General features: G+C 44.8%; 1 protein-coding gene across 1 annotated transcript in view; it reads left to right on the top strand.

Annotated features, from left to right (window-relative positions):
* LOC102453877 (potassium voltage-gated channel subfamily KQT member 1-like) overlaps positions 1-25,374 on the top strand; it is a 655,800-nt gene that overhangs the window by 54,335 nt on the left and 576,091 nt on the right. The window contains exon 7 of the mRNA XM_075901205.2: positions 5,608-5,722. Within this exon, the coding sequence (XP_075757320.2) occupies positions 5,608-5,722 (115 nt within the window). The remainder of the gene's footprint in view (positions 1-5,607; positions 5,723-25,374) is intronic.

Genomic DNA, 25,374 nt, shown 5'->3' with positions numbered 1-25,374 from the left:
TCTTCCGAAATAGCTTATTTTGAAATAGCACGTCTACACTGCAGGGAAGCCTCAAAATTAATGGCTTCCCTAATGTAAATGTGCTATCTTGATTTAGAGCCCCAGGAGGCACTGGGACGGAATAATTTAGGATGGCCCTGGCGAGGGGCTATTTTGAAATAGCAGAAGTGGAGCATCTACACACGCCTTATTTCAAAATAATTGTTTTGAAATAGGCGTTATTCTTCGTAGAATGAAGTTTACAGAAATCAGACTAAGCCCTCTGTTATTTCAAAATTATTTTGAAATAATGGAATTGCTCTATAGATGCTCACATTCTTATTTTGAAATAATGGCAGTTATTCTGAAATAACATTGCTGTGTAGACACACCCTATATATTAACTGAATCTAAATAGTATATTTAAAACTAAAGAATGCGTAATTCTACCTACCTAAAGCTAATGAGATTTTTTCTCCTTTGTCACTTCCTTTCCTTCGTCCCTCATTTCCCTTAACATACAATAAATGGCAACCTGTTATTCCTGCCTGATTTGTTCAGTGATGTCCCAATCCAATATGGGAGACAGCATCTTGGCTTCAATATCAAATTCTGTGATGTCATAAAGCCTGGATCAGGGCACCACAATGAAAAGTCTCTCCCCAATGATAGGGGAGGATTGTGAATTTTCCTTCCCCCTTGTCTCTGAGAGGGAATGGTGACACAGAAACATATGGAACAATTTACCAAAGGTCCTGGTGGATTCTGCATCACTGTCCGTTTTTAACTCAAGATTGTATTTTTCTTTTTCTAAAATATATGTTCTAGGAATAATTTTGGGATGCAGTTGATGCTATACATTGACATTTCTCATAGAATGCTGCTTCAAATTATTATCCTCCATAAATCATCCTCTGAGGATTAGCTTGAACTTGTAAACTGAGCTGAGAATTCTACTGTAGATCCTTTGTCCCTTTGGTAGCACATAGAATGGGTTTTAAAAACAAACAAATCAAAATAAAACAACCCACCCCAAAACTAAACCAAAACAAACACCCCTCCCATACAGAATAGATTGTTCCTGTAAGACCACTCTTGAGGACTGGTTGAAGAAAAATAACATAGAGTACACAATTACTCAGGTTTGAGATGCAGCTGTTATAAGCTATGTATATGTGGTAGCTAGAGTTTACAACTACAATGCTTATTCCTGTGTAGCATCACTATCCAATTGAACCATTGCCATGAGTGATTCCAAAGCTCTATTTAGTTGCTTAGAAGCTCATGACTTCCTCACACAGAAAATATTTTTCTCTTTCTGTTATGACTTTTGATATTTTGTTTTGAGTGAATGCTCACTTTGAAGTGAATTTTGGAAATCCATCTTGCAATATAACAAATTAAGCATTTTTGCAAAGAGCATTTCTGGACAAAAAGATAACTGTTCCCAGCTGTTACGATTGTCTTTATGATATGAAGTGTGAATTTATCACTGATAAAGTGTTTGTGGTATAGAATGGAAAAACTTAAGATTAGAAGGCTAATATTTTAGAGAGTTAACTCTGTGGAAAGGGATCATGACTTAGAATGACAGCAGTGAAAAGGGATTTAACACTAAATTGCTTTTAATGTTAGTTCAGGTTTCTTGATTTCTGTAACCCTATCTAGCAATGGCTTAATACTTTACAGAATAACTTCCTGCATGGTCTGATGTTTCATGAATTGAATGGTTCTGATAGAAAAGCATATGGAGAAATTGTCTTGGTTTCCCTCTTGGCCTCCTATTGATATAGGAAGCAGGATAAATTGTGTGAGGAAAAGATTTGCACTTTGGGGTGAAATGCTGTTGCTCAGAAATAAATGTTAAAATATCACCTGGCAATATGGTACATCTGGTTATTAGAAGTTTTGGGATCATAAAGAGCTTCAGAAGACAGAGAGCAGACTACTGTGGCATACTCTGTGGGCAAGAATGTTTTACCTTGAGTGAGCTACAGCTTGAATGCCTTTGCTGATTGCACAGAGGGAGAAAAGCAATCTGTTAAATAATTATATCCAAGCTGCCTAGCATCTTATACATGAAGATGAACATCTTGAACTCAACCAGAAAAAAAATTATTAGAAGCAGTGCAAATTACAGAGCAGAGTGCAATGTGCTCCCAGCATTGAAGCAGAGTTTAATAAGCAAGCACTAGTATTCTGCACTAACTTCAGCTCCCAAGTGGTCCTAACAGTATACAACATTAAGTTAATTTTGAGCTGAGAAGGTTGTAAATAACCATAGCAAAGTCTGCACTGAAAGAAAACATTGGCTACTTCTCATTAAATGCAGAAGAAAACAAGCATTTCTGGCCACAGTTATATTAGTTACTGATTACCGGTGAGTCCGTATCCTCCTAAGCAAGCTGTCATACATCCTGCTGCTCTATCAACATTGATTTAATAAGGGTTTGAGTGAGGGATCATGAGAAATGGTTATAGTAAGTAGAGGGGAGAGACAAATTCTGAACTGGTTTCAGTCTACCACATCCCCCATCTTATAATGTACATTTTTAGTGAATAGTCTTTTTCACCTCCTAATCCCAGTAGAAAGATTCTTTGGTCCAATATTTTTGTTCTGTTTCTTGGTACCAAGTTCCATGTTTGAGCTTTCAACTAGGAGCACTGGGGATCATGGATTTCTGAGGTTCCTCTCTGGCAGGCTGTCCCCGCTCCACCCATACCTCAGGGAAGCAAAATGCATGCTCATAGTCTCTCTACAGCTTCCAACAAAAACAGAGTTGAGTGGCTGTGTAAGCAATGTGTGTTTGCAGCTAAGGCTATGTCTAGACTGCAGGCTTCTTTTAGAGGAAGCTTTTCTGGAAGAGATCTTCCGAAAAAATCTTATTTCAAAAAAGAGCATCCACACAGCAAAAGCACATCAAAAAAGTGATCTGCTTTTTCGAAAGATAGCATACACATTGATTGGACACTATCTCTCCTTTTAGTTGTGATTACTATGGATGGAGTGGCTACTAGGGCACCTGTGCTTTTTCCTGGAGGCCTCCTCTTTCGGGGAAAAAAATCTCGCTTCCCCGTCCACACACACCTTTTTCCAAAAGAGCTCTTTCAGAAAAAGGCTTCTTCCTCATAGAAAGAGGTTTACCACTATTGGAAAAAAAACCTGTTCTTTCGAATTTCTGTCAAAAGAACACAGTTGCAGTGTGGATGTAAGTGTAGTTTTTCCAGAAAAACTCTGGAGTGTAGGCATACCCTGAGTGATTCCCTCTTCAAGGTGTTTGTAATATTCAGTGCCTATGAAGCCTGGCATTTGGAAATCTCTTGCACTCTGTGCTTGGTTAAATGAGAACCTGGGTGTAGTTGAATACTATTTATTTGGTTTATTTCTCAAGTAAGTCCCCAAGGGTATGTCTACGCTACAGCACTAATTCGAACTAACTTAATTCGAATTAGTTAATTCGAACTAAGCTAATTCGAACTAGTGCATCTAGACCTAAAAACTAGTTCGAATTAGCGTTTTGCTAATTCTAACTAGCATGTCCACATTGAGTGGACCCTGAACCAGGGTTAAGGATGGCTGGAAGCAGTGCCGGCAGGGCATCAGACTAGGACTTTGAGCGTGGAGCTGCTGTCTCAGGCTAGCCGAGGGCTGTGCTTAAAGGGACCCGACCCCCACCCCGGACAGACAGTTCTCAGGGGTTCCTTGCTCGCTTGTCTAACTCGATAAGGGACAGCAACGCAATCCTGGCTTGGAGTGCCCTGAGTGCCCACACTCGGCACATCACAGCACTCGGCCATCAGCCCGGCTGCACTTGCCGCAGGCTGCCATCCGAAGGGGGGGTCAATCAAGGGGCTTCAGGAGAGCTTCCACCCCGAGGAGCCCGCAGAGCCAGCCCAGTCCTCCCCATCGGGGGCTCGTACCCCATTCCTCCCTCACCTCCTTCCACTTACCCCTCCCTAGCCCCCATTCCTGATATACAAAATAAAGGACATGTGTGTTCAAAAATAGAAACTCTCTTTATTGAACAAAACTCGGGGAGACTGGGAAAAGGAGGTGGGAGAGAGGAAGAGAGAGGGTGGGAGAGGGGAGGGCAACTAAAATGATCAGGGGTTTAGAACAGGTTCCATATGAAGAGAGGCTAAATAGACTGGAACTTTTCAGCTTAGGAAAGAGGAGACTGAGGGGGGACATGATAGAGGTCTATAAAATCATGAGTGGTGTGGAGAGGGTGCATAAAGAAAAGTTCTTCATTAGTTCCCATAATAGAAGGACTAAAGGACACCAAATGAAATGAATGGGTAGCAGGCTTCAAACTAACAACAGAAAGTTCTTCTTCACAAAGCAAATAGTCAACCTGTGGAACTCCTTGCTGCAGGAGGCTGAGAAGGCTAGAACTATAACAGAGTTTAAAGAGAAGTGAGATCAAGTCATGGAGGTTGGGTCCATGGAGTGTTATTAGCCAGGGGATAAAATGGTGTCCCTGCCCTCTGTTTGTGGAATGCTGGAGATGGATGTCACGAGACAAATGGCTTGGTCATTGACTTTGGTCCATCCCCTCCAGGGTCCCTAGTTTTGGCCACTGTCGGCAGCCAGGCTACTGGGCTAGATGGACCTTTGGTCTGACCCAGTACGGCTATTCTAAGCTCAGATCTCAGGGTCGGGGGTCTCACTGGACCACCCTGACTTTCATGCAAACTTGCTCCTGGGTGGCCAGGCTGGTAGCTATCCTATCCTAGACGGCCACTTTCCTGTGCCTAGTGCGAAGGTCGTGGATGAGGTCCACGATGTCTGCACTAGACCAGGCGGGCGCCCGCCTCTTGCGGACCTGGGCAGGCTCCCGGGAGCCGCCAGCCTGGTCCCGGGAAGAGGTGGAGGGCTGGGTGGCAGCGGGTGGCTGGCTTGAGCCGTGCCAGGTGCAGGGTCTGCTGGCTGGGTGCAGGCAGGCTTGCACCTGGCACGGGCACCGTAGCCAGACCATGCCACTTTAAGGGCTCCAGGGCTGGGATGGGGGCAGAAGAGTTTCCCTGGTGGTGCCCAGAGTGGCCACCAGGGAAAGCTGGGGAGGGCTAGCCTCCCACTAGTTCGAATTAAGTGGCTACACAGCCCTTAATTCGAACTAGTTAATTCGAACTAGGCATTAGTCCTCGTGGAATGAGGTTTACCTACTTCGAATTAAGCGCTCCGCTAGTTCGAATTAAGTTCGAACTAGCGGTTTGCATGTGTAGCACCTATCAAAGTTAATTCGAACTAACGTCTGTTAGTTTGAATTAACTTTGTAGTGTAGACATACCCCAATTGTTTTAATTTATTGCAGCATCCAACTGGTGATTCTACATACAGTGAATTTCCATTTGGAGCAAAAGCGGTCCTCAGGAAAAAAATGCTTAACTGTAAAAGGGTTCCTGTGTGTTTGTCCTTATGGTGTATGTTCCATACCATGTGTGTACATGTTTGCATACGGCATAATCTGTCTAATAATCATCATGGGTGCTCTAAAACACAGTATTTTATGATAGGACTGGTTTTTTTAAATGATCAAATATGTGCATTCCTAGGTGAGAAGAAAGAGTGTGTCTGTATATATATCCTCCCTAATGCATTGCACTTTTTCTAAATTATTTGTCTAGTGAGAAGGCACTTAGAAGGGAGCAGCAATGAAATGTCACAGGGCAACAGCTTCACAGATGACATAGACTTCATATCAGAGGAGTCACCACTACCTGCTGTATCTAGTGTGGCACAGTAAGTGGAATAATGGTTTTTACTACATAATATATACATCAGCTAATGGTTGAAACAGCCATATACTAAATAGAAGTTTTTTATTTCTGTTTCTTTAAATGAAGAGCAGTATAATGTATTAAGACTAAAAAACTACTCTTTAAGCCGTGGTTAAGAGACTTGATGTTTTTGGTTTGTGTCTACATCTTTTATGTTCAAGAAAAAATATTTCCTGCGGCTGGTTCTCAAAGGCAGCTTCAGATTCTGTAGACTTCTGAATGGGTCTGATCTTGTTCAGTTAGTTCACTGTAGGTCATAATGAAATACTTGTCTGGACAAGGCCTGAAAGGAGGAAACTATTGTTGAAAGGTCAATTGAAGTGAAATGTTGTCCTCCAAGGTCAAATGAACTTGTGGGTTATTACCTGAAAAGTAGCGTAGATGATTAAACAGCTATGTTCATAAAGGAGTATGGGCATACTCAATAGGGAAACAGTGCTTTCAAGAATTAGAGGATAGAATAATTAATATAGTTTTAACTGTCATTGAGTAGGACCAGAAAGGCATGTCTACATTCAGTCCACTGTAGTGGTGTTGAGTTCTTGAATTGGTTTGTCACATTGCTTACCTTTTGGTTTAGTAAGTGCATGTATCACGTCTGTTTGATAGAACCACACAGCACCATGGCAACTCTGTAAAAGGTACATTCAGGAACGCTGAAGCATCTGACATATAATGTTCAAGTCTCTTGTTGAGTGTCATGACTTTGGGGGCAACTGTCATAATTGAACAGCACACTGACAGTTATAGCTGGGACTCTCTGAACCATTGAAGTTCTTATGTGTGTGGCTTTGTGGTAAGTTGAAGAGAAACAAAAATAATCTGTACTCATTTAGTCAGACCTGAGCAAAAGGGGTCATTTCAGGTGCTGCAACCAATTGGCATGCCACACAACCAAAACTTATGATTAAAAACTGTGATGGCACTGGTGTGGGGCTTAATGGTACACTACAAGAGATACAATCCCAAGGCATTTTCTAACCAGTGTCTTTTAAAAACACTTTTTGACCAGTGTAGACAGAGTGAAAAGATTCTCAATTCTCTTTGGGATGTGTGTAATGATTTTTCTTATGTATCCCGCTAAGACAAAATGATGTGGTGTTTTTCATTTGAGAAACAGCTGAAGAATAAATCTATCTTCTTAATCTCCGTGTTACTTAAGTTAACAATTATGGCTGTTTAGAATATTAGCTTGTCTTCATATTTGGAAAAGAAAGCATGGTAATGGTTTTGTGAAGAAGATCCATGATTAAGCCTTCAGAGTGTGACAAGTGGATAGCTGGAAAATAATGTAACATTTACATTTTTTTTTGCAGTGAAGTTCTGATTTGTTAATTTCTGGTATTCCATGTGCAAGTGACTTCCTTGTGTTTGAGTTTTCTTCTTCCAAGTAAGGGAAAAATAGGGCTAAAACCCCCTATTTTGAGAGTTAGATACAACAAGATTATATTCCGGCTGCCATTGGGTGAAGAACAGTGTTGATGTTGTTCCCAGTGCAGTACGGTACATATTTGTCAGCTTAATGTACTGCATGATGGTAAAATGCTAAAGAACGTTGAAGCAGAGATGTAAGAATGATACAATGAATTAATTAAATTTTTCCATACTGCTGCTCAGTTGCATTCGATATCAGGTCTACAAGATGTAGATAACACATCAGTTTACAGAAAAGTTGAAATCCCAACAAAAAATTGTTTCAGGGGGAGGCAGAGCTCTGAAAGGGCTTTCAGTAAAAGATGGGAATTTGCCTCTTTCTAAAACATTTTGTGTGATTTTTTTTTTTATTTTATTTTATTCCTTTGTGAGGAGGAATTCTTTCCCAGCAAACACCTATAAATCTTCAGCATGAGCTGAGCATATTTCTTTCAGATTACTAATTTTGGGAATATATAAGCATGCTAGAGAAGATGGCCTCACAATGAAGTCAAATTTTTTTGGAAAAAAACTGTTTAGCTTTTTATGTTGCGCACAGGCTTAAAAAATGCAGGATTGAATGTTTTCATAGGTTTTGCAAATATTTAAGTGAAAGTCGTCATTAGCTAAAAATTGGCAATGAGATAAATGCCTCTGTTCTAAATCTGACTGAATAAAGTTACCCCAAAAGGTTTGGTACTTTATCCATTTTACAGATAAAGGGTCACGAGTAACAATATCATCAGAGCAAAAAGTGTTTTGAAGAGAGGCATGGCTATAACTGCTGTCGTTTGCTGCAGGTTGGACCTCCCTCGTCTGGCACTCTCAGGACATTACCGGTCCCGAACAAGGGGATTTGCCAAATTGGGGAGGTCCCTTCCAACATGGCCCATGCTGCCCCTGGCTAGGGTCCAACCAGCCCCCCTGCTGTCTGCTTGGCCATGGTTCCCCAGGCCAGGGTTCCATGCTCAGGGCTGGAACTCCCTAGCTGCTGCTGGGGCCAGAGTTCCCTGGATGCCACTGCTGGCCCCGGAGCTCTGTGGCCGGAGCTCCACAGCTGCTGCTGGCCCTCCCCTACAGGAGGAGTCAAAACTCCCTGCTGCACTGCCTGCCCCTCTGTGAACCCCTCCCCTAACACAGGAATCCTGGCTGAGTCGCCACCCCACTCTTGCTACTCCTGCCCGGCAGCTCAGCCTCCCTATACCTGGGCTCTGTGGTCCAGGAACATCCATGGTTCTTCCTGACCATGGATGTTGCCGGACCAGAGAGTCCCAGTTTTGAGAAGTACAACTTGTACCATTTTCTACTGTCCGTTCCTTGTGTGTGTACTCCCAGCTTTAGCAGTTAAAACTTCAATGTAGCACACATTTAGAGAAGCCCTTTCAGAGTAACTGGGAATGTACTACATTTTAAGAGACACTAATGATCAATGTCCGTTTCTTAAATACAGGCAGTCCCAGGGTTACGCGGATCTGACTTACGTCGGATCCATACTTACGAACGGGGCTTTTCTCGCCCCGGAGGACGCGGGCGGCGGGACCGCCCAGATGCGCCGCGATCCCGCCGCCCGCGTCTCCCAGGTCTGCTGGGGGGGGGGGGGGCGCAGCTAGTGCGCCCCCCCCGCCCTGGCAGACCAGGCTTTTCTCATGGACGCCTGTGGTAGAGCAGCTGGGGCGCTGCCAGTTGGTCCCGCAGCGCCGCTCCTCGGCGCTACTGGACCAACCCCGCAGCACCCCAGCTGCTCTGCTCCAGGCGTCCTGATTCAGCCGCTGCTGGTCAGTTTCAGGAGGAGCGGCGCTACTGGACCAACCCAGCAGCACCCCAGCTGCTCTGCGCCAGGCGTCCCCAAGTCAGCCGCTGCTGAAACTGACCAGCGGCTGACTACAGGAAGCCCGAGGCAGAGTTGCTCTGCCCCGGGCTTCCTGGAATCAGCCGCTGATCAGTTTCAGCAGCGGCTGACTTGGGGTCACCTGGGGTAGAGCAGCTGGGGTGCTGCCGGGTTGGTCTCCGCAGCGCCGAGGTGCGGCGCTGTGGGGACCTACCCGGTAGTGCCCCAGCTGCTCTGTCCCAGGTGTCCAGATTCAGCTTTGTTGAAACTGATCAGCGGCTGATTCCAGGAAGCCCGGGGCAGAGAAACTCTGTCTCGGGCTTCCTGTAGTCAGCCGCTGGTCAGTTTCAGCAGTGGCTGAATCTGGACGCCAGTTCCGACTTACATACAAATTCAACTTAAGAACAAACCTACAGTCCCTATCTTGTACGTAACCCGGGGACTGCCTGTAGCCATATGGAGCTCCCTAGTTGTATAGCCAATAAGGACTGGATTGTGTAAATTTCTCCTCCTGATGCTATTCCATATTAGCAAACAAAAGGCTCGTGGAATTAATCACAAGATCAAATAAAATAAATACAGACAATGAACTGCAGGATGTTGCAAACAGTTTAAGTCGTGAGATTTGAATACTTGGTCCCCCTCTTCCCCAGATCTGAGAATTTCCCTAAGTGTCAAAGGTATCTGGTGTAAATCTCCCCAGTTTGCCCAGTGGAAGTGAGTGACTTTCACCCTGCAGTGGATTAGTCATTAGATGACAATTCAGTGGATTTCAACTGTATTAAGGACAAACATGCTAATGACCGTTGGGGTCACGAAGAGAAATCAAGTGTTTATAGCATCCTTTCTTCTTGATAACTAAATGAAAGGAGGAACTGGGTGTAAGATCCCTGCTAAATGAGAGAGGATCCCTGGGGTTGGAAAGGTTGAAACGCACTGCTATATGCTATGAAGTTCCCTAGTACTCCATAGCACAATTCTGTAATTGTAATTCTGAACTCAGGAGAATAAATACCTGTGCATATTGGTCAGGGAAATTGTATGGGGACCATTACCAACAAGTGTGTTCAAACATAATCACTGATATCACAGTTTCAGCAATAGGAAAGGCCTAAAAGGCACAGTATCATGTCAGTCTTTTTATACAATAAAAAGAGCTAGAATGGCCTGCATGCCACTAATTTGGATGGTCTTGCTTTGGTGAGCTTGTTTCCAAACTGTATATTTGCATGTATATGTGTTGACTATTTTTATGAGTTAAATATTAAATGGAGGTGTGACGACGCGTTGGGGTTCCCCCGCCTCCTGCACCACCGTAATGGCATGAACAGACTCCACCAGCCAGTAGACTAGAGGGAGTTTATTGCTTCTCCAGGATACAGCACAGCATAGATGTTATCTGGTTCCAGGACAGGCCTAGGATGCCTCAGCCCCCCTTGATATGGGGGGGGGGTCTAGGCTCCTAAATCCCAGCCTGTTGCCTAGGCTGCTTCCTCCATGATACCAGCCAGAGAGTAACCAACTCTCTTCCAGCCCTGGCCCCAGCCAGGGGTGGCATTCCACCTTCCTTTGTTTCTCTCCTTGGGGGGGGGGGGAGCTGGTCAGACAGGTTGAGACACCCTCTTTGCATAATGACTCACTCCGTGTCCTTCTGGGCTGTGGTACCGGCAGCAGCCAGTGGGGGTTACCACAGAGCCAGCATAGAAAGCAGCCCAATACCCCCACTACGTCAAAGGAGGTGTAATCAGATTTTAGAACAGGCCTGTGTAGCAAGAGTGCATGGGTATCTCTTTCCAAAGTCTGGGGGACTTCAGTATTCATCTGGGATTTTTTGGACTTCCAAATGTGCTATTAAAAGATTTGGTGTAACATTTTAAAGGATGCCCATGTCCACTTTTAAAAGCAAGATAGGCACTTAGGGTATGTCTACACTACCCCCCTAGTTCAAACTAGGGGGGGTAATGTAGTCATACGGAGTTGCAAATGAAGCCCGGGATTTGAATTTCCCAGGCTTCATTTGCATAAAGCCGGCCGGTGCCATTTTTAAATGCCGGCTAGGTAGGACCCCGTGCCGCGCGGCTACACGCGGCACGGACTAGCTAGTTCGGATTAGGCTTCCTAATCCGAACTAGCTGTACACCTCGTTCCATGAGGAACAAACAAACCGCGAGAAAGACGTTTCCCTCATTCACCATTTCTCCCCGTTACTCTTAATGTTTTAGACTAACAGTAAAAAAAAAAAAAAAAAAAAAAAAGAGAAATAATAACCTTTGTGATAAAGAAGTACAAGCGGAAAGAAAGCCGGTGACAAAATGCCGGGCTCCCCTGGTTTTATAAAATGTGCCAGGTGCACTGAGCCAATGCCGGTATCAGACGGACACTCGGTTTGTGTCCATTGCCTTGGGGAGGCACATATCCCCCAGAAGTGCACCCACTGTGCCAGCTTGACAACCAGAGCCCGCAAGGAGCGAGAGCGTCGTTTAAAAGAGATCCTGTTCAATAAGGCTCTCCTGCCTTCTACTGCTTCAGGATCCTCTGCCTCAGACCCCACGGCTGAAAAGCGGAGGGCTCCTTCCGAGGCTTTGCCTTCACCAAAAAGGAAGAGAGCCTCCCCCGCTCATTCCCTGCCAGCTGCTCCGCAATCGCGGGTGAGCGCAGGTAATAAGCCGAGTACCTTGGACTCGAGGGTAACCCGTGCTCCTACTGCAAAGAAGCTGGCCGGCATTCCCCGATCGGCAGCCGCTGGCACCGCAATCTGCACAAGGGCTTCTTAAAGGGGCAGCTACAGCGGCACCGGACCTGTCCACACCGGGTGCTGAAATGCCTTCAGTCACTGCTCCTCACACGGAGCTGTCCCCAGCACCGGCACCAAAGCAGCAAACTCCTGCCCAGATTCCTCCTTCTGAGCCTTTAACCTTCAGTCCCCAGGCTCTGGACAGCTTCCAGCATCAAAATCAAATACCCAGGAAATCTCCCTGCGTACCTCTCCAGGGTTTTCTCGGGACCCATCTCCTCACCCTTGTGTTTCTACACGCCATACAAGAGATCAGAGGGAATATCATCAGCGAAGTCTTTCACCTCGTGGCCATTATTATAGAGAGCATAGCTGCTCACACCAGGGATGCTCTAGATCTCGTTCTCCTACAAGATGCTCTCGCTCACCGATTCGTTCACCACGAAGTACCTATTATGTCAGGTAGAGCAGTACTAGGTCTTCTAGACGTTTGTCACCTGCAGGGTCTGACCGACGTTATACCCACCATCATAGACCTTACTATATTGAATCATCTCATCGCAGTCATTCTCGATCTCATCGCAGGTCTCCATGTTCCTGTCGTTCTATTAGCCCACTTTCCGTTCATTCAGAGATTCTCAAACACTCCCCGCTACGACGTACGATACCTTCTCGTTTTCCGGTACCCCAATCACAAATGTCAGACTTAGAGGAAGGGCAACTCTCAGAAACTGACCCGGACATGTCTCCTAAAGCTTGCTTATCTGTGCCTTCCAGGGATGAACCGGTGTCTCTGGGCGAAACGTCACCTTCGGATGATCTGAAAGAATTCCAAGACCTCTTTAAACGTGTCGCGCAATCCCAAGAAGTACAACTTACTGAGTCCCAGATTAAACGGCATAAGTTATTCAAGAATTTACATCCTAATCAACAACGAAAGATTGCCCTCCCGATAGATGATGCTATCATGGAGGTAGCACAGGACATCTGGCAGACACCAACATCAATACCGCCCACCAATAAAAAAGTGGATAAAAAGTATTTTGTCCCATCCAAAGGTTTGGATTTTCTGTTTAATCACCCACAGCCAAATTCCCTGATAGTGGATGCTGTTCGCCATAAGAGTAAGATGCCCCAATTTAAAACTTCCCTACCGGATAGGGATACAAAGAAATTGGACTATTTTGGCCGAAAAATTTACTCCTCCTCAACCTTGCTCCTGCGGGTTGCCAATTATGCTGCTCTTTTGTTAAACCATAACTTTGACAACTACTCCAAGCTCCTGGAACTTATGCAACATCTCCCTGACAATAGGAGGTCTCTCCTTAAAGCAGTTGTCCAAGAAGGGTTCACTGCATGTAGAACATCGCTTCAGATCGCCGCGGACGTTGCCGACACAGCTGCTCGAGCAATGGCAACAGGTATTGCGATGCAAAGAGCTTCCTGGTTATTGTCGGCGGAAGCCCCTAAGGAGTTGCAGTCCAAAGTGGAAGATTTACCCTTTGATCGTCAAAATCTGTTTGCCTTCACTACTGATGAGGTTCTCCATTCTGGCAAGGACTCTCATACTATCCTTCAGTCTCTAGGGATGTTCACGCCATCTTTCAAACGCAGGCAATACTACCCCTTTCAAAGGAGATATGATTACTTCCCCTATAAGCAGCAACAGCAGCGTGGATCTGACCAACCTAGATTTAGACAGTGCCCTCAGCGCAAACGTCAGCAGCAGAATCGCTCATCAGCTCGGCCTCCTCAGAAGCAGCAGGTTTGACTCCTGTGTGGGGGACTCGAACACATCTCCACTGGTCAACACACTAAAGCCTGCCACCACCTTATTCCACCACCGCCTGAGGCCATTTCTTCATCAATGGGCCAGCATTACTTCGGACCGATGGGTCCTAGAGGTCATATCATCAGGCCTTACGATCTCATTTGCCTCAGTCCCCCCTACTACTCCTGCCACCCCCTCCCTTCTCAGGGACCAATATCACGGGGCCGCTCTTCGAGAAGAAGTTTTTCACCTGCTCGAGATCGGAGCCATAGAGTGAGTACCCGCCGAATTCTCGGGGAAAGGGTTTTACTCCAGGTATTTCTAGTTCCCAAGAAATCCGGGGGGGTGGAGACCCATCCTCGACCTGAGAAGTCTAAATCGTTTCATCCGAAAGCAGCGCTTCAAAATGACCACGCTGGCCAAGATCATGCCAGCACTAAACAAAGGAGACTGGTTCGCAGTTCTAGATTTGCAGGACGCATACTTCCATGTGACAATACACATAGCGCACAGATGCTTTCTGAGAATCGTAGTGGGCGATGACCATTTCCAGTACAGGGTACTACCTTTCGGCCTCATCTCAGCCCCGAGGGTGTTCTCCAAAATGCTGGCGGTAGTGGCTGCCCATCTACGCAGAACAGGAGTCTCCATTTTCCCCTACCTCGACGACTGCCTCATCAAGGGACACACCCAGTCAGAGGCACATCACATGGTGGTCGGGATCTGTTCAACTCCCTCGGCCTTATTGTGAACATTCAAAAATCACGTCCGCAACCTACACAAATTCTAAACTTCATAGGAGCGCGTCTCGACTCAGAGAGTTCATCTGCCAGTCGAGTGTTTTCAACTTATGCAAGACCTGATAAAAACAGTCTTGCAAGCTCCAACGCTCCCAGTACGTGTATGCCTCCAGCTTCTGGATCATATGGCATCAACTACAATCATAGTCCGCTACGCAAGGCTACACCTCAGGTGTCTACAGCACTGGCTAAGCACGGTATACAATCCAACCAGGCATAGCACGGTATACAATCCGACCAGGCACAGCATCCGCAAGACCATGGTGCTACCTACACATGTCAAAGACTCCCTCTTATGGTGGACTGATCGCAACAACATGCTGTCAGGAGTCCCCTTCCACGCACCGTAGCCGTCAGTGGAGATAACCACAGACGCTTCTCTCATCGGCTGGGGTGCCCACATGGGCGCAAAAACAGCTCAAGGCCGCAGGTCCACAGCGGAGATGATGCTCCATATCAACTTTCTCGAACTCAGAGCGGTGTTTCGTGCCTGCAAACACTTCAAGTTACACATAAGAGGCACTGTCACGAGAATTCTCACAGACAATGTAGTGGCGATGTATTATGTGAACAGACGGGGGGTGCCCGATCCCGTTCACTTTGTGCAGAAGCGATCCGCCTCTGGAACTGGTGCATTCAAAACAACATTTTTATAGTCACATCATACTTACTGGGTGCGAACAATACCACTGCGGATGCGCTGAGCAGACATTTCCCTCAAGACCACAAGTGGGTGATCTGCATGGATGTCCTCTTACCTCTCTTCCATCGGTGGGGCTTTCCGGTGATAGATCTGTTCGCCACGCATGCCAATGCGAAATGCAGAGCTTACTGTTCCAGAGCAGGACTGGGCAACCACTCTCTGGGAGATGCATTTCTCCTTCATTGGGGCACATCACTTTTGTATGCATTCCCCCCTGTTGTACTCATTCCCAGAGTATTCGAGAAGATCATGATGGACAGGGCACGAGTGATACTCATAGCCCCAGCGTGGCCCAGACAGCCATGGTACTCAACTCTTCTGCAGCTCTCTGTACGAACACCGCGCCGATTGCCTTACCTACTGGACTTGCTCACACAACAGAAAGGCTCCCTGCTTCATCTGAAGCTGGATACTCTGCACCTGACTGCGTGGATGATACATGGTTCAGCGCGTCCGAGAACCTTTGTTCGGACCAGGTGAAGCGTGTTCTCTTACACAGCAGGAAGGATTCCACTAGGAAAACTTACCGGTCCAAGTGGTCTAGGTTTGTGCGCTGGTGCGCTCCTAAGCTTCTAGACCTTCTTGTTTCACCACTACATGTTTTACTGGACTATGTCCTCCAGCTACAGTCGACTGGACTCTCCATCTCATCACTTAAAGTCCATGTGGCGGCGATAGCTGCTTTTCACTATCCCGTTGAAGGCAAGTCGGTTTTTTCCCATCCCATGATGACTAGATTTCTCAAAGGACTGGCTAAACTTAACCCACCACGTAGGCCTCCACCACCTGCATGGAGTCTTGACCTGGTGCTTGATGTCTTAATGCAACCACCGTTTGAACCGTCAGCCATGGTACCCATGTCAATGCTTAAAATGAAGGTACTCTTTCTTCTTGCCATAACATCGGCACGTAGGGTGAGCGAATTAGCTGCTTTGATGTCAACACCTCCCTATACAGTGTTTAACGTGGAATCAGTGATACTGAGGACTCATCCAGCCTTTCTACCTAAAGTCTGCACAGATTTTCATATAAATGAGCCAATCTTTTTGCCATGTTTCTATCCAAAACCTCATACCTCTCAGCGTGATGCCCTTTTGCATACCCTTGATGTTCGTAGAGCCTTGGCATTCTATATAGATAGAACCCGTACTCTGCGTAAGACGGATCGCCTCTTCGTTTCGACATCAGGGCCTTCTAAGGACAAGTCTTTATTGGCCCAACGTATTTCTAAACTGGTTGTCTCTTGTATTACGACTTGCGATATCATTTGTAAGAAGCCACTCACGTCCTAGCCTAGGGCCCACTCGACACAAGCAGTTGCTGCGTCGGCAGCTTTCGTGAAAGGAGACCCCCTGCGGGACATCTGCCGAGCGGCGACTTGGTCTTTTACTTCCACCTTTTCAAGGCATTATGTAATTGTTCAGCACTTCTCCTCTGACTCAGCGGTAGCCTTGGCAGTGCTGCCTAGTGTTCAGAATCCCAATTCCGATGCCCACATCTAACTGAGATTACTGCTTCGGAGTCACCAGATGTGGAGCACCCACGGGGACTACCCGAAGAAAAAGAGGAAGTTACTCACTTCGTGCAGTAACGATGGTTCTTCGAGGTGTGTCCCTGTGGGTGCTCCACGACCCGCCCTCCTTCCCGCTTCGGAATCTTGTCTTTCTGTCTTTCAGTTAGGCGGTGAGACGAACTGGTGGGCGCCGGACCGCGCGCGGCAGATGAAAGGCGCGAAACCGGCTCACGCATGCAGCTCTGGCAAGCTCCGATTTGCGGTGCCGGGACCAGCCCGACACCAGACGTGGAGCACCCACGGGGACACACCTCCAAGAACCATTGTTACTGCACGAAGTGAGTAACTTCCTCTTCCTCTACCACCTAGGCATTTTTTAAAAATTATCCTTCTCTTGTTAAAATTGTATTTCTAAGAATTTATTCGGCTGTATAATACCATATTCTGTTGAATTATCCATGTTCATTGGGTAATTTAAACCATGGGCATCTAATAACTAAAGTAGAAGCAAAATATATTGTCCAGTTATGTTGAATGAGGATTTATTTGAAAAATAACAGAATAATATAAATATAGACTGTACTGGTGAGTATGAGATTAAGAGCACAATATTCTGATCCACAGTATACGTTTTGGACATTCTGTACTCCTACAGAAGTCTGCATTGTGTATCAAAATTTTACTCCTAGTATATTAAGTATATGTGTTGCAATGTTGCTTGCTAATTTGTGGAAAATCAGAGTGTATATGATCCCCCCCCAAAATGAGGCAGGCCCTTTTTTCAGAAGAAAAACGACAATTTACTGTTGTAAGATTATTTGATACATTGTACATTTCAAAAGCGGCGAGGAGTCCTGTGGCACCATATAGACTAACTGAAGTGTAGGAGCATAAGCTTTCGTGGCCAAAGACCCAGTTCGTCAGATGCATGTAGTGGAAATTTCCAGAGGCAGGTATAAATATGCAGGCCAGAATCAGGCTGGAGATGACGAGGTGGATCCAATCAAGGAGGATGAGGCCCACTTCTAGTAGCTGATCTGGAGGTGTGAATTCCAAGAGAACAGAAGCTGCTTTTGTAGTTAGCTAGCCATTCACAGTCTTTGTTTAATCCAGAGTTGATTGTGTCAAACTTGAAGATGACCTGTAGCTCAGCAGTTTCTCTTTGAAGTTTCTTTTTGCTGCAGGATGGCTACCTTGAGATCTGCAATTGTGTGTCCAGGAAGATTGAAGTGTTCCCCTACAGGTTTTTGTACGTTGCCATTTCTAATATCTGATTTGTGTCCGTTTATTCTTTTACGTAGGGACTGTCCAGTTTGGCCGATGTATATAGCAGTGGGGCATTGTTGGCACATGATGGCATATATTACGTTAGTAGATGTGCAGGAGAATGTACCAGTGACAGTATGGCTGATCTGGTTAGGTCCTGTGATGGTGTTGCTGGTGTATATATGTGGGCAGAGTTGGCACCGAGGTTTGTTGCAAGGATTGGTTCCTGAGTTCGAGTTATTATAGTGCGGTGTGTGGTTGTTGGTGAGAATATGCTTCAGGTTGGCGGGTTGTCTGTGGGCAAGGACTGGCCTACCTCCCAAGGCCTGTCTAACTAACTAGACAATTAGTTTTGCAGATTCAGACTAACACGGCTACCCCTCTGATATTGTACATTTCAAATCTCAAACTTGCATTTCCAGATCATATTGAAACTTAAATGCATTTCTCAGTGGAAATTCTAGGGAGGAACTGTAGAAAACTGATGCGCTATTTTTGGCAAAAAATACAGATTTAACCTGACTGAAATGTGTGGGTTTTTTGGGTTTTTTTTTCTGAATTGCTTCAGTTTTTTTTAAAGTATAACACCTTAAAAAATGAAAATGCTTCATTTTAAAGAAAATATTTCCTTTTTCAGTACAAAATTACTGTTTAAAACAGGCCTGGGCAAAATACAGCCTGCCAAGCCACTGGATCTGGCCTGTGGAGGCAGCAAAGAGCCCTGGGCAGGCTGCCCTGCTTGCCTCGCGTACCATGCAGAAACATGGCTGCCAAGCTTCCTTTTTGTTTCAAACCTGGGATGGGTGAAGGGAAGGAGTGACGTTTCAGAGCTGCCCTGCCCCCAGCACAATCCCATTGGCTGGTTTTTGTCCAGAAACCAGCCAATGGGAGCTGCTTGTGTGACTAACAAGCAGCCAAGAAGAACCATGACCCTTCTCCTCGGTTTAGTTATTCAATGAAGCATATGGCCAGGCAAGCAAGTAGGTTGGCTGGCTAACATTTTAAGCTCTGCAAGCCTTAGCTCTGCAGGCAGGCAGGCATGTTTGGCTGCTGGCTGGTAATTCTCCTGGCCCCAGCCTGCCTGTGGCACCCCATCCCCTCCCTGCCCCAACCCTCTGCTTCCCCACTCAACATACCCAAACCCTCTGTACCCAGACCCCTTCCCAGATATGGCACCCCAATCTCCTGCTCCAGATCACAATCCCTTTCTACCATAGGTCACATCCCAAGCCCCTGAACTCCAGACCCCTGCCCTAGATCACAACCCATTCACTCAAACTCCCTCCCAGACTCCAGTGTCCCTCCTGCACTGCAATCTCTTACCCCAAGCTCCCTTCTGCACCCAACCTCCATGGCGGACCCCACATCTCCTCCATTAATATCATGGAAGAATGCGAATCTCGACCACTTTCCAAAATCTTGGAGAACCCCCCCTCCAAGCAAAAATTATTGCCCATCTCTGGTTTTAAATAGCCTTTGGTTTGGGGTTTTGGGGATTTGTTTGTTTGGTTTTACTTATTTAAAATTGAGTGAAATTTGAAACTAAACGTTTACGGGCTTTTATAATGAAATGTTTAGTTGAATCAGAAAACTTCTTCCTCCCCAATTTTGCCATTTTTTAATGAATTTTTATTTGATCCTCAAAGCATTTTCCCCTGTTTTCTTGCAGTTGCCAGGAAACTAAAAAATCAATTTTTTCTACTCTTCTGATAGTGATGTTATAGATTTATGCGTGCCACTCCATGTCTGGACTGAGGACACAACATGGTGTTTCACTTCAAGAATGTTAAGTTTATCCATGTTAAGTTGAATCAGCTTCTGCTAATAATATACAGGAAACCTTCCCTTATACAAGCAGGAGATATAAATACAACATTTTAAGTTTTCTGTTAAAACAGTGCTACATCATTGTTCTGAGGAGCCTTTTTCCATCTTCAGTGTCAAGACCACAAGTTTTCCTCTCTATCAATTGTTAATTTCATTTTTAGATAAGCAAAATTCTACTTAATATACCATTATACCAAATACAGTCTGACAACTGTAGCATGTGAGAATTACAAATTTAAGTATTCTGCACTTGTTCAAATACTAATTATGGAGCTCCAGTTTTGACCAACATATCCAATATTTGGGTATTCTTAACACACTATTTGTTCTGTCTTTTAGCAGAAATATGAGCAGGTATGTATATATGATATACTTATCTTTTGGCATGACCCTTCATGAAACAGTATGTCCTTAATTTTCCATATGTATTATAGTAATACATATCCTATGCTACTGTGTCTTCAAATGTGTAAAGCAACTGCATCATTTCTATTGTTTTGTTCTTCTTGAAAGCTACACTTTCACTCTTGAGTTCTGCTTGTTTTAAATAAAATATTGAGTGTAAAGATTAACTCGTTGTATGCCAACAGAAGATTAATATCCCTTATTTTAGGTCACCTGGGATTAACACACAGCTTTATCTTTGTCTGATAGGAGACGGACTGTGTAGTGCATATAGTTCCACTTTACTGAATTTAAGAGAAATATGTATTTTATCACTAGTAGGACAAATTCTGATGTCAGTTACACAATGAAGTCAATGGGTTTTACAAAGGTAGAGCAGAGAGTAGAATTCAGCCTTATACCTATATGCAATGGAGGTTCCTAATATTTACATTATTAATAATCATCAACAAGAGTTTCTCATGATAGCTATAATCACTGCAGAGTTAGTATGACATCTTGATAATAAAACTACATAGTGAGCCCTACGTGGCAAAACTTTCCAATTGCATGCTCTCAGTAATTCTTTATTTCAAAGCCTTTCACAAAAACTAAACAAAGCACACTTCTGAAATCTGGGAGTCATACAGGACCAAATTCTTAGGTCTGTGCACCCATTGGGTGGTAACTTGACATGCACAGAGGACACTCACATAGGCCCATTGGGAAAAGGAAACCTTCCTGCTGGACTGTTGAGTGACAGGAGTACTGTATTCAATAAACTGCAGTAATTCCTGCATGCTTTGTGGTCGTGTGTGTATTAGAATAGCTTGTGGATACTGTGTTGTCATGCATCCTTTGACCATGCCATGTCTTCCCCATTCCAACCCAATACATGCTGAGATTCAGTGTGCCCTCATAGAACAACTTTATCATCTGTAAGTTGAGCAGATTCTATGAGGGCTTGGCATCCGAGTCATCTTCCTTCTGGTTGTTCTGTGATCAGCTTTGAAGATTGTGTGTGTGTGCAGGGGACAGGCCAACAGAATGTGTCTTCTAGAGAACTTGTGTCAATAATATAATTAAGAAAGCTATCACATTGGCTTGCAGTTCTGTCCAGCTTGCAGATGAAAGATGTGGTTTGACTGTCAGGTGTAGTTCTGGCCTATAAATGTTGTAATAGCATCAATAAATAGGAATGAAGGGGAGGTTGTTAGAAGTTAAATATTGCCAGACTTGGTTAACCTGAGCCAGTTGCTAGGCTCCAGTGTTTGAAGTGTGTATTTTAAAAGAACAGTAAGTATTAAGATTGGCGTGTCAAATATGAAGAACTGTAATGCTATGTACTCATCCAGTTCTTCAGATATCCAGGCATTCTGGGAAACCACTGTGAAGAAAACAAAGTGTGGCTCCATTAGTTTGAACAGAGAGTACATTTTTGTTAATTCTTGGAAACTTACGAAGAGCTGTTGCTAAGCAGGTGCAGGATGACCTATCATGTACAAATTAGTTTGAGAATTACACATTAGTATTCTAAATATTCTTGGTTGTTATGTAGAGACTAAGTAGTGTCCTTGGGTACAGAGTACTAGTGACTCCATTTTGTATCTTGACTTGAGAGCATTACCTGCCACCTCACCTGGAAATGGGACAGGAAAGGGTTGTGGCTAAAAGGGACTCATTGCAGCTGAATGGGAGATTAATTTTTTGTAGCAAACTCCGACTCCTCTATCCAATAAATCCTGCAGGGAATACTTGGGGCATGAGGGCTGTTTCATTATATTGACGTAGTTTGTAGGCTGTTAGTGTCTCCTCCTGTGTGACTGATTGGATCCTCCTTTTATTTGATATCCTTGATTCCTTTTTTCTATTCCATTCTTCTTTTGATGTACCCCAATCCTTTCAGGAGAAAAATGTTTAGAATCATCTGTTGGTCCCTGACTCTATGTTGTTACAAACTGTGAATTCCTAGAGATTGTATGGGTTATTAGTTTATGGCCCTTGGTGGCTAGGTCAGTGGCTTTCAAACTTTTTGGCCCATGGCCCACCTGACTCAGTGCAAGCCTTTCTGCGGACCACCAGTTCCTAATAGAAACTTGCTGTTAATTATATAATTACACCCAAGCCTATTTTGCTAGTATTGCAGCTAGGGAAAATGGTTTAATTTAACCAGTAAGAAAGGAAATATTAAATTATTAAACAGATTAAATGCTTTAACTTTCTCATGTTAGCTTACCTAACTTCATTTTAAATAAAGTAAAATATTAATTGATGTCAAACACAAAAGGTTTCAGTGTTTTCTTTATTTATGTCAGGGGTGGGGAATCTTTTTTTGTATTGGGGCCACTAACCCAGAAAAAAATCAGTTGGAGACCACACAAGTGAGAAGCAACCCCCCCCCCCAACCCCAACCCCAACCCCAACCCCCACTGATGTGGCCCCCAACTGAGACATCTCACTCCTCTGGTACTCCAGCCCCATGGGGCAAGGAGGAGGGATAGAAAGGACTGAGGTTCAGGGCTTCCTACAAGCAAGATTTACTTTTCTGCGGTTCCAGGGTTAGTGGATTTGTGGACCTCCCCCAGGCTCTGAGGTGGGGACAGAAATGAGGGGTTCAATGTGTGGGACAGGTCTGCCAGTGAGTGGGATAGGGATGGGGGTGCAGAATCTGATTGTGAGGCAGGATGCAGGAGGGGATGAAGGTGTGAGATCAGGGTGGGAGATAGGGTGCAGGAGCAGGCTGAGAGTATTGTGTTCGGTCGGCTGAAGAGCAAGGGAAGATGCAGTGTGTAGATAGGTGGGAGGGTGCAGGAGCAAGGGTGGGTTCAGGAGCAGGGTGGGGGGAGGGTGCAGGAGCAGAATGGGAGTGCGGAGTCTGGCCATGGGGGGGAGCACTTACTTGTTTTCATGCACCATGCTGCTCTCAGGCACAGTATCCCAGGCAAGACCTCTCACTGCTACAATTGGTTCAACTTGCTTCTGGCTCCACTTATTCTCCCATGAGACAGGTCTTGTGGGGAGGCTCGGGGCTCCCTCCCGCCCAAGGGATACCAGCAGTGGCACTCCAACCTCCGCCAGTGGTCTGTGGACCGAAGTTTGAGAAGCATTTGTGGAAAAAGTTCAGTGTCCATTGGGTCCTATGGTTTATCACTGAGCCACTGAAGAGGGAGGAAAGAGGAGGCCTGCAATTCTTGGGCATCGAGGAGTCCTAGGAGTTGGGACTTTCTACAGGGAGTGGAGATGCAGGGACCTATGGTGCTGCACCATACCTCTCTCTGATGCTCCTAGGGCTTGGAGCTCAGCGTGTCTCAGCACTTCCATCCTTGTATGCTCCAATGGGGTACAGCCTGGAGAGTGCAGGAAGAGGTGCTGACTGTGCATCTCTGTCATATGTGTGGAAGCCTTTTTCCCTGGCACTACCTTGCCCCCAGCCTGCCCTTCCTAAACAGCAGTACTGTACACCCTGGATGGTCCCTGTGTATAGCCAGGCTTGCTGGACTTCAGTCCTACAAAGAAGCACTGTGACAAGCTAAGTGGGTTTGCAGGGCAGCAGCCAAGGAAGGCATGTGCTACTAGCATTTCCTTTTCTGAATGAAACCTCACAAACATGCCTGCAGGTGGGGCTGCTTTTCCAGAAAAGTTGCTAGTAAGAGGCATGACAGTGCAAATATCTGAATCCCATTAACTCTGACATTACCCTATATTGGCTGCTTGGCTTGCACTGCTGTTCTTACTCAGACTGAGCATGCTTAATAGCACTGCTGAAGCTGGCTGCCCTCACTCTGCCCCTCCATTGCTGGCAGACACAGGTTGTCTCTGGACTTATTCTTGCAATATCCTGCCATTAATCATAAGTTACTACTCATTACCATCATAGCTATTAAGTGAAATCTACTGTATATGGGTACTTATGCTTTAGAATAGGCTTCCAAGGGAAGCTATAGAATCTTCCTCATTGGAGGCATATAACAATGAGCACCTTACAGACTAACAGATTTAAGGTTCCACGGGACTGCTCATTGTTTTTACAGTTACAGACTAATAAGGCTACTCCTCTGAGACTTGTAAGAACAAATTAGACAAAACCTGTCAGGGCTGGTCTAGGTTTACTTGGTTCTGCCTCAGTGCAAGAGGCTGGGCTTGCTGACCTGTTAAGATCCCTTACACCTGTACAATTCTAGGATTCTGTCGTAGTACTATGAATACTGTGAAAGGTGGCAGGAACATAAGACCTTTCTTTCACTCACAATTGGGACAAGATAAAATCTGGAATGGAAATCGCCACTAAGAGTTTGAGGAGACCTATAGTCTACATAAAAGCACCCTAAAGAAGGATGAAAAGTAACTGAAGGGAAAGTCCAGGGACAACTTAGGAGCCAAGTGAGACATGTAGCCAGCAGCCTTCAGTAAGACAAATTTCCTTCCTTCCCTCCTGTACCTCATCTGCCATCAATGGAGGGAGGGCCAGGGCATCCTGATGGAGGAGGATAAAACTGTTTAACCTGGGGCAGTGTACTGGTGTCAGTTCTGTGTCAAGGGGGCTAAAACATAAAAATAAGAGAGGTGGATGACCAACAGGTGGTAGAGGCCTCAGGAGGGCTAAGAATGTGATGTTTGTCTTGTTTGCACTTCTGTGTATCCTGGAATAGGAAAACTTTTGCTTGGCCCAGATGGACATTAGAGCTAAAACCATGGGAACTCACCCTAGCACAAGAGAGCTGCAGACATAAGGGAAAACAGAAAAGACACCACTATTATGAAGAAATAAGAGCTAAAAACGCACCTAGAATGCACCTCCAATGATAGGAAATAGCTTGCACTGCTATAGGAAAAGGGAGACATTTTCAGGTCATCTTGAATATAAAATGTGTTTTGTTAGAACAAGATTAAATAAAATTATCAATTATACTTAAAACTCTTTAGATAAATAATTTCCCTGTACTATTTGTGACCTAGTTTTTGAAGGCCTAATATAAAAAAGTAAAAGCAAAGTTAGCTAGAATATAACTGTAAACTAAAAATGAAAATTAGTCTAAAGCTAATCAATCCAAAACTAACTCTTCTCTCTGGTCGTTGTCTGCTGAAAGAATTTCCAAAAGTTAATAGTGTAAGTGGTGAAAATTAGGTTATATTTTAATGTTCTTTTGATATGTTCTGGTGAAATGACTTTAATCTGAATGTCCCTTTTTTAAGTTGCAAGTGAACAAACCAGAAGATTTTAAATTCCAACTGTCCTCTCAAACTTTAGATTGAGGTTGGGATAATTGTAGGGCATAAGGAAGTTGATTAGCCATGTCCATTAGCCCACTTTGAAAATCCCAGTGAGAAATATACAGTGCTGAGATGCAACACAAGTATATTACAAATCTTTTCCA

Source organism: Pelodiscus sinensis, chromosome 1, assembly GCF_052426305.1.
Source record: "Pelodiscus sinensis isolate ZL-2025 chromosome 1, ASM5242630v1, whole genome shotgun sequence".
Lineage (NCBI taxonomy): Eukaryota > Metazoa > Chordata > Testudines > Trionychidae > Pelodiscus > Pelodiscus sinensis.
Note: the sequence above shows the minus strand (reverse complement) of the source record. Positions and strands in the feature narration are given on the sequence as shown.